The sequence below is a fragment of the Chaetodon trifascialis genome, chromosome 23 (genome assembly GCF_039877785.1).
Source record: "Chaetodon trifascialis isolate fChaTrf1 chromosome 23, fChaTrf1.hap1, whole genome shotgun sequence".
Lineage (NCBI taxonomy): Eukaryota > Metazoa > Chordata > Actinopteri > Chaetodontiformes > Chaetodontidae > Chaetodon > Chaetodon trifascialis.
This window is the reverse complement of record NC_092078.1, coordinates 16,405,947-16,422,121: the sequence shown is the minus strand read 5'-3', so window position 1 is coordinate 16,422,121 and position 16,175 is coordinate 16,405,947. Positions and strand designations below refer to the sequence as shown.

Below are 16,175 nucleotides of genomic sequence, written 5' to 3'. Positions count from 1 at the left end.
AGTTTTACAGATTGTCAGTTATGTTCACTCCGTGTGAATAGTTTGATTTCTCTTTTTTCCTTGATCACAACTTCTCATACTGTACATCATGACTGATGAGGCAAGCACATTTAAGGACTGCAATAAAGCAGATTAGGTCTTTATCACTGGTCAGATGCCACTTTACGCTATTTTCCATTAATAAATGTCCTTTGTGGCCATCTGTCAGCTTCTAAATATGAAAGAGATGTTTAAACTTTCCAGTTTTAAGAGTACTTATTGTCATCAGAATAAACGAAATCTGGCAGTAATAAAATGCAAACCAGACAGACCATGAAAGATTGGCGGAGACAAAGAGCTTTGTGTCTGGAGCTTTTATTATGTTAGTTTGTCTTACAATCAGGTTGGCCTGGTGCCAGACCAGACATCTATAGAGAGGAACAAAATCTATTATTCTAAAGTTCAGACAGACTGCTTATAAAACCAATGTACATCAACTCACACAACATATAAATCCTACATCTGTTTCCATGATACGGAATCACAACATAATAGAACTATGTCTTACTTTATTTCTCTGTCACCAAAATTTATGGCAACTGTCTGGAGGATTTATATTCTACTCTAAGTGAAACATGAAGCTACAGAACAATCCAAAGGTGACAACAGTTCAAGCATGCAACACAATCTAGAAAAATAAACATTCTTTAAATGCCCCTAACATTAACATGAGGTCTCAGTTGTGTCTGGGCATGACAGTAGTGTTAGAACGAGTGGATCTTTTCTTATTCTCTTGAGGCATTTCAAAGGTCCATCCACATTGTTTTTCATACAGTATATACTGGAGTCAAGTTAAAACTAACTGGAGTTAGAACATCTGAAGAGGACAATCCTGAAACAAGAAGTGTTATTCCCTGAGAAAAGGCAACCAAAGTCTTTCACAAATGGTGTAGGCTACTCTTCTACCTTCCTTTTCAGTTTTCTGTTCTTTGATTTCTTTTTCCACCTTCTTTTTCCAAGGTGGTTGGTGAATAAGTTGTATCTCTCATCCACCAGTTGCTCCTCCCTCTCATCTTTGTACCAAGGTCCCCACACGCCCCCATTGTACTGAGGGTTAGAGCGCAGGTCTTTAGCTGGGTAGCGTACCGGCACTGCAGTCTTGTTGTACTGTGCTAGCCGCATTAGCATCTTCTTCACTATGTGAGGGTAGCGCTGAGACAGGTCCACTCTCTCATAAGGGTCAGCTGTGATGTTGAACAGCCAGATGGACTTACCCCGGTCCCAACGGACACGCTCGTTATGCCAGCGATTGATTATCTGCTGGTTGGAAAAGGTCTGTGGAGGAACCCAGTCGCTGTAGCCGGGGACACCTGTCAGGAGCTTCCAGTGGCCCACCCGTAGCGCAGCCTGGATGGCAGTGTTCCATAAGCCATACCCAGCCTTCCACGAACCATTCTTGGCTTTGATGTAGATTGGATCAATGTTATGAAGAATGTCCTGGCGAGGAGATGGGCGTCCTTCACTAATAGCTTCCCAGACATCGTATCCATCCAGATTTAGATCCTCATCTAAAGTTCCTTCACCCAGGGTCACCAGCGTGGGGAACCAGTCAGTGATGTGGACCAAAGATCGACATTTTGTCCCTTTGTTAACTAAGAGGGGACTATGAACAAAACCCACAGCCCTAATCCCACCTTCCCAGTAGGTGGCTTTACTCCCCCTCAAGGGCCAGTTGCTTCCACCTGCCAATGGCTGGCCGCCGTTATCCGATGAGTACACTATAACTGTGTTGTCATAATAACCGTAGCGCTTTAGAGCTAATGTGAGGTTGTGGATAGCTTCATCCAGGCAGGACACCATGGCAGCATATTTACGACGATGTGCATTTGGGATGCCCTTGTAGCGCTCGAGGTAACGGGCAGGAACCTGTAGCGGGGAATGAACTGCCTGATAGGCTAAATAGAGAAACAAGGGCTGTCTGCGAGGGTTGTGGTTGGCTAAGATGCTGATAGCTTTCCGAGTAAACATCATAGTTGAGTACATACCACGGTCCTGTTCCCAAGCTGCCTCTTCTCCTTCATACAAATCATAGCCACACATACCAGGCCCTTCACATTTATAGTGACTGTAGTAGTCCCCACTTCCTAGCAGGGAGCCGAAGAAAGTGTCAAAGCCACGCTGGGTGGGCAGGCAGCCACGCTTGTAGAAGCCCAGGTGCCACTTGCCCACCATGTGGGTCGAGTAGCCCGCTTGCTTCAGCTTCAGGGGCAGGGTGACATTTTCCAGGGGCAGACAGTTGGGCTGGGTAGCTCGGATGATCGAGTGTTGAAGGCCTGTGTGGATCTGATACCTACAAAATAAAAACAGATATCACCCTGTCAGAGATAATAACATATTCAAAGAAATATGCATTCAAAGAAATTGGAAGTCTTTGTTTGACACATTTATGCTACACAAAACTGGAAAAGAACCCTGTCCACAAGTTATTGCACCATAAATTAGTTTGCTGTAACAAAGTACCAAGCCATGATGATCCGGTCTGCCATGACACAGATGATTGTATTACCCCTTACTTTACTTTTTTCCACTAGATGACATTACGTACATTTACGTTTTGGCTGTGTTGGCGCAAATGCTGAAAAGCCTTCCTCTATATTTTTTGCTCTAACTGTCAAGAGTTGTACGAATACCTCACAAACTGGTCCAGATAGGATAATAAGCCCTGCTACATGATTTTATTTATACAATGGTCACATGCTACTGTATGATATTTCAATAAACAAATTTAAACACTGCAAATGCTGCCAATACACAGTAAAAAGCTTAAGAGTAGATTTTTTTCTCTCCTTAAAGGATTCCTCTCACAGACCATTTGAAGGCAGTAGGTTGTCCAGTCACAGAGAGAATATTTGTATTGGAAATAACAAACTGATCCATGTTTCAATGAAAATCTTAATTACAATGGACCAAGTCCAAGGCAAACACATCTGAGCTCTCAAATGAGTGCTTATATTCTGGCAAGCGCAGGATAATGTTCAACTGATGTCTAACACTGCACTGGAAGGAGGTGGATGGGTAATCTCAGTTGGAGGGGGGAGGCCCAGAGCAAAAACAGATCACCTGTCAGTCAAGACCAGATAGGGAAACAGAGTCGTGACCTAGAGCTAAAAATGCTGAATCAGTCATCTTGGCAGCAAGCTAACGTAGGACTATTGATGAGTTAAGGACAGATTTAATATCAAGTACATTTTTCTAATTGCTTTCACTAAAAAACTCTCACATGCTTTTGGCAGTAAAGGGAGGATTAACTCAGTCCAACATTTGGGGTAATTTACTCGACTTTTATTACAGCTTAGATCAAAATGACATTACACTGTATCTGCAGGCATGTAATAGAATCGTTGATGAATTCCAACTCAGAACAAACATTCTCCACCCAGTGGAGTTTCAGTACTATATCATTCCCACACCACTACCTCATCAATTACTCAACAATCGTGCACGTCACCAATGCCTAGTCTCACAAGAGATGTCCACAGTGATGTAAATGCTTCCTTGATAAGCCTGACAAAGCAAATGAAAAATAATAGCTTTATTATGGTGTTACACTATCATCTTAAATCCCAAGGAACGTCATTATCATCGTAGAAGAAAAGTCTGTTTTCTAAGCAGGATGGACAGTGTAAACTGTGAAGCGCAGGCACAGTTATGTTTGCTACTCTCTTCTAACAACGACGCGCAGTAATTGGTGATCCGTCATGCTGCTCCCAGTGTTCGTGCTGTCTATTTGTGTCAACTGCATTTTGGTTCAGTTCAATTTGTATTTGGGAGTATTCAGACTGGCACTGACTGTTCTCAGATCATTTTTGGACCAGGTGTCTTTTATGAAAATTATGTTATGCTCACCAGGTTCCGGTAGGTCTTCAACAGGTTTTGGATTTGTACATTTAAGATTAGGAAAAAAAAGGTGAAGACTTTGATATATAGATTTTTTTTTTCAAAGGATAACCTGCCCTAATACTGAGTAGACTACTAGCTGTAACTGTTAATGAAACACATTAAAACCACGAGCTGTGGGATTTGTGGCCTGACTTTAAAGGAGCTCAGCCAACTTAAGCATCATTATTATTATTGAGAGTGTAACTGTGTTTCTGGCCCACAGTGAGGCAGCTGTGACTTTGGAAGCAGCTCTCAGGGATGAGGACAATGAGGTCTGACTTAATTTCTGTCTGACTCCCCCAGTCTGCTTTGACTGAGAGCAAGACACCCAGGAGACAAGGAACTGATGCATCCAGATGCCTTCTTCCCTGTTCTGACCCTCCCTCACTCTCTCCTGAGGTTTGTGGTGTGCAGTCAAGCTGTCATCAGCGAAAGGGAGTGAAAATAAGTGTCTGGTTTAGGTTTCTAGAAAAGAGGATTCAGCTGGAAGAGAACCAGAAGGTGGTCAGCCCTAAGAAACCTCCAGTGCCCCTTAAGAATGCAAAAGTCCTTCAAGGGTTACACCACCGTGTGGTGTGTGCAATGTTCCAAACATAGCAATAAACTGAATAATTTACAACTCAAAACCTACTCAACAAAAGACAATACAGTGAGCACTACACATATCCCCATAAAATCACAGACTGCAACTGCAAACACATACTAACTACCCTGCATGTCGCAGAGCTGCTCAGACCATATGCTTGCACTCTGGTCAGTTTTAAGATACCTGTGTTTCAGTTTGGTGAAGTGCAGTCTGGTGCATTTCTCAATGAATGTCTGGAACACTGGTAAGATTTTCTACTTTAACTGGTGTGTCTCCAGAGTAATTCACCTTAAGCGGTTCACACACCATTAGACTGTCATGAGGATAGAGGACAAGTTCTTTTAAATTGACTACAGCTGTAGTGCTGTGATGTTGGTTGCACAAGCTGATGCTTGTATCTTACTAAGAAAAACGTGACTACCAAAAAACATCAACCAAGATGTGAATATTTTCAATTTCCCACATCATACATCATACACATACTCAAGACTAGCTTGTACATGGTTTTCTACAGCAAACCAGGTGTGATTGGGTGAAGTGGAAATCTGAAATAATTTGTAAAATCAAATCGAATATTAAATTTGTATAGATTGTTATTCAATTTTACTGAGCACATGATTTGTTTTTAGTCATGCTAGCAACATGTCTCTATGGATGGCAATGTCAGTCCTGCTATCAAGATGGATTGTCATGGAATTTGTGACAGACATTCATGGTGCCCAGATGATGAATCCTACTGACTTTGGTGATTCATTGACATTTCCTCTGGTGCCACAACATTAGTGGTTTTCAGTGAAATATCTCACTTCCATGAAACCTGCTAAACACATTTATGTTCCCCACAAAGGAGCAACTTTGATGATCTCTTATCTTTTAATCTAGCACCATCACTAGGTCAAAGTTTGTCCAATCCTGTGGTTTATGACCAAAACCTTCATTCTCTTCAACTTCAGCTCCACCTCAGTTTTCAGTGCTAATTAGCAAATGATAGCATACTAGTGCTAAGTACTAAACTACAATGGTAAACACAGTTAACATTACACTTGTTAAAATGACCATGTATATATTATCCCTGAGACACTTAGGCATGCTGAGGTTAGCATTTAGCTCAAAGCAGACTCAGAGACACTAGCAAAGTTGTAGACTCTTAAGGTGCTGTACTGCACAGATGTGTGTAGGAGTGTGTCACAGCTCAGCCCTTACCACCTCTACAAATCAATTTCCTGAAGGGAACCCTGGCCGCTGACAACTCTCATCACCAGTGTGTTTCAGTTCTAGCTGCAGTTGGTGGCGACATTCTGGATAAACCTGGTGGCAGAGCTGTTCTCTAGGGGAGATAAAACTGTCTGTCCTGCACTGTGCTTTGCTGAAACAAAATGCCATCTGGGTTTGATGCCTCCAAAACCTTTGGAAATCAAGTTAGGAAATTGTAATGTTTACTACTTGGCAACAACGATTCCCACGGATTTCAAAGCTAGTTCCTGGGACCTTTAAAAATGTTTAACTCCTCAGGATAATAATATGGCACAATTCCGAATTTGATACCTCTATTCATTGCAAGCCTTTGAGGTCAGGTCAGTGAATTCAAAATGAGACCACACTGGGCCTGGAGGGAGCCAAAAAGTGTCTTGGTTTCATATGACGAGAAGAATTTCTTGTCACTTGGTGGTCTATGCAGGGGGAGCTCTGAAACCCAACTACAACCATGCATACTGGGGGACAGAGGAGGCATTGTTGGTCTGTCATTAGGCGACAATTTGAATGCAATGAACTAAGAAAGGGATGGGAATGAAGGGAAGAAGTAAAGGCAACATGTGTTTGTGGCTGAGACAACAACATCAACAACAAGAAATCAACCAAGCCGGGCATGGGAATGTGTTTTTTTGGGGGGAAAACATAAAGAAGCTTGTTTACTCCACTACTTTGTTGATTTGGTATCCAAATAATATGTTATTAAAGCAAAGTAAGGCTAAGTACTTGTAAAACCTTGTTCTCCGTAATCTCTCCAGACTTTCCACAAGTATAGCGCATGGTGAATTTTGCCTTGTTACGAGCCAATAAATGTCCATAAAATGACATTTGGATGTAATACACTCCATTATCTTCAATCTGTATTTGTTATTCATTCCATTTATACAAGGATCATTTTTCCATTTCTGCCATTAACCTCGTTTATTTTTATCTGTCAGGCACTTTTGCATCAATGCATCAATGTAACCCTTGAAGAGACCAATGAAACTGAAAGAAAAGCCCCTCTAGAACCTGAAATGAAAAGCATTGATGATACGTTTCAGAAAGTGAAAAGAAAGATAAGAATGGAAACCACATACGTGTATAAATTTATTAAGACATGTATGTGTGTTTAAGATTCAACCCCTTACGAGCCCCAAACCCTGCTTTGCAAATCCTGCAGGCTGGTGGTGTTCACATACCAAAAGGTTAAAGCCGTGTAATGAGAATGACATGCAAAGTGCAGCCTGTGATCGCTACACAAATCAGTCAAACCAGCCTGAGGCCTTGACAGAGGAGGGTACAAGGTGAGCGCAAATACTTTCAAAGTGTCCCTGTGTTATTTCTCTTTGACATGCAAGGGGTTTACAAAAGAACCAGGTCTTGACTTTGCAGGCTTTGAGGTACCTAAAGGACAGTTCTAGGTCTTATTTATGAGACCTTAAAATAATTATTGCAGCAACTGCTACCCTCTGGAGATCTTTCCCTCCTTCCCTCAAGTCCCTCCACATGTCTAATGTGACTGATTTATAGGTTCTTTTAAAACCAAGCAGGGTATGAATAGACAGCCACAGCCCAAAGGCCCAAGCATTGGGGTCAGGCATCTCTGCATCCTTTGTTCAACATGGATTCAAGCCATGTACAGGAAGAGTAATACTTCTAGCAGCATCTTATCAGGCCAAAGTTTGCTGTTGCATTCCTTGAGTAAAAAGCAAACTTATGGTCTTAAATGCTGCTATAATCATGCTATCTCTCTTGTTTATTTACTCAACCACTGAGCCACAAGGCCAACAAATCACACACGCCATTAAATTCAAATCACTGAACGCCGACAATCACTCAAGTCCCACAAGACAAGCGCACTGGCCGGTGCTCCAGCCACTGAGGTTGTGGAGGTTCCCGTGTAGAACTGCTACCCAGGCTGGGGCTTTCTCTTGTATTGCTGGTCCACGTCCTCCTCACATATGGTTCAAATAAGCAGTTTCAACTCTGCGTTCTGCATTTAATCAAAGTCAGCCCTGGAGTAGTTCGTCTTACTTAGCTCTTCCTCTCGGCAGGCTCTTCATTTACTCTGCTGCTATCTCTGAATATCTCCCCTCGGTTTTGTTCCCTGCTTGGCCTTAAGTTCTCTATTTTACAGATTCTTACAAGTAATGAAGGTTCTTTCTTTTCAAGACTTCAACAAGTCCAAACCCTTCTAGGACAGACTGGTGTGGGGTGAGGAAAGGAAGTGAAAGAGTGACAGATCACTGAAACAACAAGAAAAGGGTGAGTGAGAGGCTAAGACAAGTTTGAGATAAGTGTGGACAGATGGGAAGTGTGTGAATAAGGAGACAGACTTGTAGCAGGAGTATAGTGAAAAAGAGCTGCTTTGAGCAAATGACCGAACCAATACTTCTTGTGGTTTAGACCACATTTAAATCCAACAGGATATAAGAGCGCAGTGTTCAAGGATGACATAGGAGCTTTTTGGAACAAAGCTGCTATCCTTGCTTCAGGTCTGCTCTTCATTTATCCGGGACCCCAGAGGGCATTCTTCATCTTTTGTTTGTTGATGGACAGTAGCTCATTCAGCGATGTAGAAGACTGATAATGAAATTCAATTTTGTTTAAACCAGGTTTTTCTTTGCTTGACAAGAAAGACCACAGCTTAAAAAGATGTGGCCAAAGGAAAGGCGGCCAGGTTCACCATGAAGATCGCAACAATAATTTACTGGTATTTACTGCAATCTTACCTGTGGATGCATCGCTGACCAAAACTCAAGAAAAGAAAGCCAAAAGTCTAAGAGGTTCAGCTATGGACACAAGAGCTGAAAGGTGTGTTTATGATGTACATTTCATTGTCCTACCTGATATGGTCACCTAAACTATAAAACTTCGTTGGACTGTATCAATGGCAAGCAAAATAGGTGCAGACCCCCAAAACCTTTGACTCAACTTTTTATGGACAGGACAAGGAACAAGGTGAGGAGTATCCTGGCAGATAGATTCCATCCTGTCTTCAGCCAGTTTCAGTCTTTGAGCTGCGACAGGTGCTATAGAGTCCCTCTAACCATAAAAACTGTACTTTACAAGCCCTTTATTTAAAGTGCCATCTATATTCTTAACTCTACAACGTGACTGCCACAGACATTGACATGAACTGTGTAATCTGACTTGATCTGTGTCTTTGCTTTATTAACTATTTGTCCGTTTTTTCATGTTGTTTCTTGTGTTCTGTGAGCAGGAGACAAATTTCAGCCTTGTGGACAATAAAGATCTATTCTGTGCTGGATTTGTCAGAACAGGTAAGTTGACATGGCACTCGAACGATAGAACATTCACTGTTGACACCGTTAATTACAAAGGATCCAAAACAAGTGGACAGGTTTCATAAATACCAATTGTCGTGTCGTGTATGTACACATTCTTCAAACATATCGGACATTTTTCCATTTTAGTGGCTGCTGAGAGGAGCAACCTCAGCCCTTACCTGGGGCAATCCACCTCTCTTCATCAGTTAAGATCAGTGGGAACCCGATGGGGTTGAAGAGCATGACAACTCTGAACTTGAAGGAAAGCTCTGACTTTAAGCTTCTAATCTCATCAGTGCAGCTTAAAGAAAACCAGACTGGTTGAAATTTTTCTGATGCTGTGAGTGTCCCGAGGGGGTGGACAGCAAATCTTTTCTCAAGCTCCTGTGACTGGAAGGTTAAAGAGCTTTTCTACGGTTCCAATAGCAGCTGCACACAACTGCTTCTATAAAGATGCCAGATCTATTTCATCTTCAGCCTCTTAGTTTTGGTAACCTTATCAATTCATAAAATCTCCAAAAACTAAAGGAACTCAGTCCATTTTTAACATGCACTCTATTTTCCCATGTGGTTTACATCTGACCACATCTGATTTTGTACAGTAAGTACAATCTGTGCTGCCTGCCAGGATGTGACATGTCAGCAGACGCGTCAGTAAAAAGAAGTATATAAACAGTCGCTTACCACTGGGTCGGAATTAGGTAAGACATATACGACATCTGGGTTCTAATATATATAACCATGGTTTCAAAAGAATTTAAGTGACCATATTCTGAAGTTAAACAGATGTTTAAATAAACAATATATATTTACATATACTGTTATACGTGTTCTAAACCTGTAGTTTCCAGCCTGGGTGTCAGGACCCTCAAAGGGGTTGCAAGATAAATCTAAGTAGGCACAATCTTGTTTTCTCTCGTTTTACGCCCAACTTGTTTTTTACTAAGAGGTCTTTTAACCTGCAAATTACTGAAGGACTGCCGGGAGACTATTGGTCCTGGTTCCACAACTGCATATCCATGCTAATCACTGCAAAACCACATAATAAAGCACACAAGTATATCTCTCTCTGTGATTGACTGGTGACCTGCCTCTCTGCCGATGCATTCTGGGATTACTTCTAGAGTGCAAAGATTCAACCCCATGACCCTGAATGGGAAAAACAGGTGTCGAGCATGAATTTATGGATTCTTTGAACATGACAGGGCTGTCACAGGGTATGAGGTTGCTGTAATGTTGTTATTATATTCATGATTAATGGTTAAAGATCTGTCATTTGTGAGAATTTAGAATAGTGATGCAGAGGAGTGTAATTTATAGCTGAGAGGACTGGCAGACATGGCCTGTCTCTCTAAAATATGGTTATTGTGACTGCAGGTTATATAGGTATATATTTAACCTGTTGTGAACACTATAGCCACTAAGATATCCTGTGTTCACCCAGTCATACTAGTGCTGAGCAGAGTCAAACATGATGTAAAAGCCATGTTGAATTATCCATGTTGGTCCACTCACACAGTGAACACAACTGTAGTTTTCACTCCACTCTGCGGGTGACATGTTACAGCTGAAGTGGAGGAGTTGATGCAAGACAGCAATCTGCCGCTGAAGGATTTTAAACAAGTAAAAATAATGACAGCATCCTCCATAAGCAGTGACTGCCATGACAGTGTGTGGGTTGTATCATTTTGTCTCAGTGTATTTATTTTGTCCGTGCGGTCTCTTGAGCGTAGACAGTAATGTGTGAGACAAGAAAACCTGTCAATCTGTGTGAGGAAAGCGCAGCGCGAACGGCGCACAGCAAAGACCTTCAGCTCGGATAGAAAAAGAACTGAAGTAATAATAAAATCTGATTATATTCAGCAAGTATTCAGCTGGGTTCAGATACAGGCGGTTGCCACGGTAACCAGTTTAAACAGCCTGTAAAAACTTAATCGGGCTCTTACGAAGTGCTTATGTTTTGGATTCAGTCCTTCACTATGTCTGATATTTGCCTCGACAAGTCGACGCAAGCGTGCCAGAGAGACATTCTGCAATGTTGTTCTCAGAGCTTGACTGAGTGTCCGGCTGACACAGACAGCTCATGTTTTAATGCTAACAGGCTGATGGATGGAGTTCTTTCACCCAAACTCAACCACACACACTCCTCTGCAACCATCCGTTCAGGAACACAAGCCTGGGATAATTAATGGAATCTGCACCTACATTGACACATGGATGTTAGCAGAGCTTCTTTTCGCTCCAGTCAGAGATTAGAGATTTTTATTTTTTCAAATGGCAGAGGAACGAGGAGGTGGCTGCACTTTTCTCATTATTTTCTCGGACGCCTGCCAAAAAACAGTTGTGCCCTGCGAGACTCCTCCTTCCTAGTTAAGGAGTGGAACAGGACAGATGCTGCAGGCCGTGGAGAAGCCCTGCAGAGCTGCATGTAGGGGAAACTGCTGATGTGAAACATACTGTAAGCCAACTACAAAGCCAGACCACAATTCACCCCCCATGATACTATATACCTTAACCAGCCCCATGCTCTAATATCTCTTTACAGCTTCCTGCTGCCCACTAAAACACTAAGTGGTTGCTAAGGCAACGCTGCTGCACCCTGGAAAGACTTAAACATTGGTTTGACAAAAACAATCTTAACTCAAGGCCCACTTACTCTTTCAGGAGGAGTTTTCAAAGTCTGCTTTCAAAGTTTTGGAAGTGCAGTTCCCATAACTTGGCGGCTGTGATCAGGTTTTAAGGTTTTTAGTCTGTTGTTCATATTTCAACTGACATCATTAAAAGTATGCTGAAGTGGCTATCAGCAGTTTCTGTTCGAAATGTATGTGATGTGCAGACGGCTCTCACTGGACTGATGTGACGCTGAAGAAAGCTTCAAAACATGTCGATTCTCAGGCAAGGTCTGGAGTTACAACGAGCGGCTTCTTTCTACGACTTCTAAGAGGATTTACAGATGTTTTCGTGATGGACATCAGAGATGATGAAGGAGAATAAACTTAGATATGTAACATGAAAAAGTAGAACGAAGTTTTGGTCTTGTGCATGTGAGACATGAGATGTTTAGTGTCACGTTTCTGATGTCGCCTCCCTCTTTCTGCAGGTTTAGGGGACAACAGTCTCACCTGGCTTTTGATCACATCACATGATCTTCATCAGCAGATGCAAACTGCTCAGTTGTTCGAGGAACTGAACGTGTTCACATTTGCACTTTTGATGCATTCCAGAGCACTGTGAGGGCCTCTCACTCATGCTGGCTTGAAGGCTGAGCAAGATTTCATTCACTGATGAAGATCATGTGATAAGACCGAAAGCTCTTATCACATGATCTTAGGTACTGAATAAACGCTGGAGGCAAAGTGTTTTCTCTATCACTACCTCAACTAAGAAGTTTGTTAAAAAGTCATATAATCGCCTGACAATCCCTCTGGCTGTACGTAGCTCAAAAGCACACTATCATTAAATAGCGATGATAGACAAACCCTCCTGTAGCGGGTCATTTCATACACACTGATGGAGGAAACTTCTATTTTCACAACATTGGTAACCAGCTGTATCTGACAATACTAAGTAATACAAAATAATTAGAGTCACTAATAGTGCTCCATTGTTCAGGAAACAAGTGTGTGTGAGCACAGCTAAGATAAGCACAGTAAGGTCACAGTCGAAACAGAAGTTGTGTTGTAAAGCTGAATGGAACAGTTTCTTCCCAATAAATTTGACTAACCTGGACGTTTGTTTCCAACCTGTCTGACATCCTCATCACATTTCTTTTTGGCCATTTTGCCACATTCCAAGACTGCAGCGATCACTTTCCCCTGCATGTTTTACAGAGGAGCCACCTCAGCTCACCACGCGTAATAGCACCTACATTTTGTATGAAGTATTGGGTTTATTAAGCTTTTGGGAAATTGAGCAGTCCTGTTACATCTCAGAGTAAAGGATACATAATTAATGACTGCAGCTGGGATTATGCTTCTCTGGGCTGCCTGTAGGCAAACATAGGGATCGCTTTTTGTCTTCCAGACTGGTGCGTAGCACCTTTCCATTTGTTTTAGTCTCAGCTTCTCATCTGCCTCCTGACAGAAGCTGAATGAACCAATCAACTTGTTTTGATGCGCAAGTCAGCACAACGTGTAGGTGAGATTTTGGAGGCGTGCCCATGCATCAGCTCCTGTGCAAAGCTCTTCTGAGCAGCACAGTTCCAGCTCGAGGCATCATGTAGTAACCTAACTGCGCTGATGAGATGTTTCGTGATCTGTCAGATTAAGTCATTACAATGAATGTTTGCTTTGCAGTGATGAATCAGAGCAAGGAACAATGTTATCATAACCAATAGAACTGATAGCCAGAGGCCTGGGCTTTATAAATAGCATCCAGGTTGTAATAAATTCCTTTAACAAAGTCTATGAAATGGAGCACAGCAGGGGGTCGACTATCTGTAAAGCATCGAAATGATGGCTCATCCTGCTGACACTGACTTGTATACACGACTGGACAGAATGTTAAAGAAGTAACCTAAAATCTTCAAATGAAGATCCACGTGTTCATCTTGCACTTGCATGACTTCATTCCTGATCAGCGCCTTGTCTGGCATCAGCGCAGAGACCTGATCAAACCACATAGCAACTGTCTCATTGGACCATAAATAACATTATCAGATAAGACTCAGCTGGATGATAACCTTTCATCTTACTATGGGCTTTCCATTTCAAAGACCCCCTGACGGATGCATGGCAGACTGCCTGGACTCCCTTTGTAGCATATTTTATTCAGTAAACTCCATAAAGATGTGCTGCTCAAGGAGCAGATTTATGGAACTGGTGCACTATACCTGCCGGTCATGAGCTGGCTCCTGGACGGGCTGCACAGCGGCTGCACGTAATAATTCTCCAGCTTGACTCCCTGCGCTGCCAGCCGGTCCAGAGTCGGGGTTTTGATCTCTGAACCGTGGTACCCAACGTCCCGGAAGCCCTGATCATCCACAAGGATGAAGACAATGTGCGGCTGAGAGCTCGTCTTATCAAACTCATTCCCTCGGTTGCGCAGCTCGGCATCCCAGTTTTCCCACGACAACTGAACGCTCCACGTCTGAGACACGATGAAGCTGAGGAATAAACTCACCGGGACCCACAAGATCAACATGTTTCAGCCAGATTCAGACCTCCGGGCGCGGTTAGTGTCGGGCGGTGGGGCGGCGTGTGCGGCCGGTAACGTGTTGCACATGTTCAGGGGGAACGGCAGCTCTTGGGAATCGGGTTCGCATCGTGTTCAGTCCTTTTCTCCGCGCGCACGGTCCACTGACAGCGAGGTGATAACTGTGGAGACCCAATGCATCTCCTCCTGACAAGCCGGTGTCTGACCTATACAGCAGACTCTGCAAACCTGCACGCGTTTAAAAAACCACATGGACTTTTGTCTCTGCTGCAACCAGTCTATCATCCCCCGACTGTGTGGGGTTTGTCAAAAGACGCGCAGAACTTCCGAAGCACAGAGACGCCGTGAAGCAGCCGGTGCACTGAGTTCACAGCAGATGTCCTCCATTCTGTCTGACAGCGGCCCCTCCAAGCTGAGAGCTCACTGAGGACTGAAGGCAAACACTGGATGTCTTTCTGAGGAGGCAGGTCCATGTGGACGTCCTCTGCAGACCCCAGCGCAACACTGTGTGACGATGCGTTCACGAGCGCCTCGGAAAGCAGCCCCTCCAGGGTTTTAGCTGGAGGGAACGCGGCACACGTCTGTCGTGTGATCATTGTGTGATGTTCATCTGCAGCTTTAATGAAGTCACATTTATTTAAAAAGCTTTTTTTCACCGAAAAAATAAACATTGTATAACGTTTGTTTTATTTCGTCACACATCATTTTTCCAGGAGCCCAAATTGTGACCACAACACTCCATATGTTACTCCATGGTTTGCTCATATTTAATCATTCCAGGTCTTTTTTTTTTTTTTTAAGTTTCCACAGGGAATGATATGCATCAGACCTGAAAAGTAACCTGCCAAGTGCTGAGTTCACAAATGGGCCTGCATACAGGCCAAATATGTAAATCGATGTATTTCAACATTCGAAGTAAAAACAGTAATAGATTTCTGCACGGCACCTCACCCCTGCACCCTGCGCAGCTCTTCAATGCCAAACCCTCCCTTTCCCAGGGAAACCATCAAATCTTTTTGGCTGAAAATCATTTATTCACTCTATTTTACGAATCTAATATTTCTGATTATGAGTGACTGCAACAGCGCTGTGGGTGAAAAGTGAAAAGTTGTGTCAGGGCAGCTGCCAGGATTTTAGAAGGTCATGAGTACAAGTCCACCCCGACAAACCACTCTGAACTTATAAAAGACAAGCATTTATTTTCATTGGAACAAAGAGCAATAAAACTAAAATTATAATGACTCTATAAATATTGTAATCGGCCTATAACATATTCATCATTTGTTAGCTTTGTTTATTGAAATCCTTTTTGTAGCCAAAGTCCAAGAAAAAAAACAGAATACTTGACTTCAGTGGTAACTGTGGCCCGTGGTCATGAAAATTCTAGGCGTTTACACTCTTTTACTCTCTTTTTTTCTGCTTCTTTTTCTACTTTTAATGCACAGTCAGCATTTAACATTAATTCAGTTTCCAACTTGGTCCTATCCAGGACCAGATCCCTAACCTGCTAACCTCTCTATCACTATCACTACTCATCTGAAACAGTGACTGGATGAGTCGATGTGGATGTTGTTGGTCGAACCTTTTTGCTGGAGCTCCTTTGTGAGTAGAGCTCGGCCAATTTGTTTTTCTTTTCTGGATTTACGCTCCTGAAACCGGGCATTTGATTTATATGTTGGCCCTGGAGAAAAGGCCCATAAATTACAAAAACAGAGCAGGACAGATATATTTCACATCCTCCTTGTTGAAATATAAGTACACAGGCGATGAGTGATGTGCAGGGCTGAGGATGCGATGACAATCACTCTGCAGAAGTAGATTTTGAGACATTTTTTACAAATAAAAAATGGACGGCACATCAAATAGTGCCCATTAACTTCAGCTGACCCAAGCAAACGCTTGATCGCACATGATGATTCAAATGGCTGAAGACTGATCTCTGGAGAGCATGAGGGCAGCATACCTGACAAAAGGAACTGAAGTGAGACTTCACT

General features: G+C 42.7%; 1 protein-coding gene across 1 annotated transcript; it reads right to left on the bottom strand.

The window, feature by feature from the left end:
• Positions 1-341: 341 nt before the first annotated feature.
• On the bottom strand, positions 342-14,684 carry arsj (arylsulfatase family, member J). Its single transcript, XM_070992661.1, has 2 exons — positions 13,859-14,684; positions 342-2,329 (listed from the first exon to the last, which is right to left on the bottom strand). The coding sequence occupies exons 1-2, from the start codon at positions 14,167-14,169 to the stop codon at positions 934-936; spliced, it is 1,707 nt and encodes a 568-aa protein (XP_070848762.1). The 5' UTR covers positions 14,170-14,684; the 3' UTR covers positions 342-933.
• Between the last annotated feature and the right edge of the window lie 1,491 nt (positions 14,685-16,175).

Excerpts from the sequence above, each read along its gene's own strand:
- arsj (XM_070992661.1), bottom strand. The coding sequence starts at position 14,169 with ATGTTGATCTTGTGGGTCCCGGTGAGTTTATTCCTCAGCTTCATCGTG. Across the intron at positions 2,330-13,858 it reads AGCCAGCTCATGACCGGCAG|GTATCAGATCCACACAGGCC; the intron begins GTATAGTGCACC and ends TTTATTTTGTAG.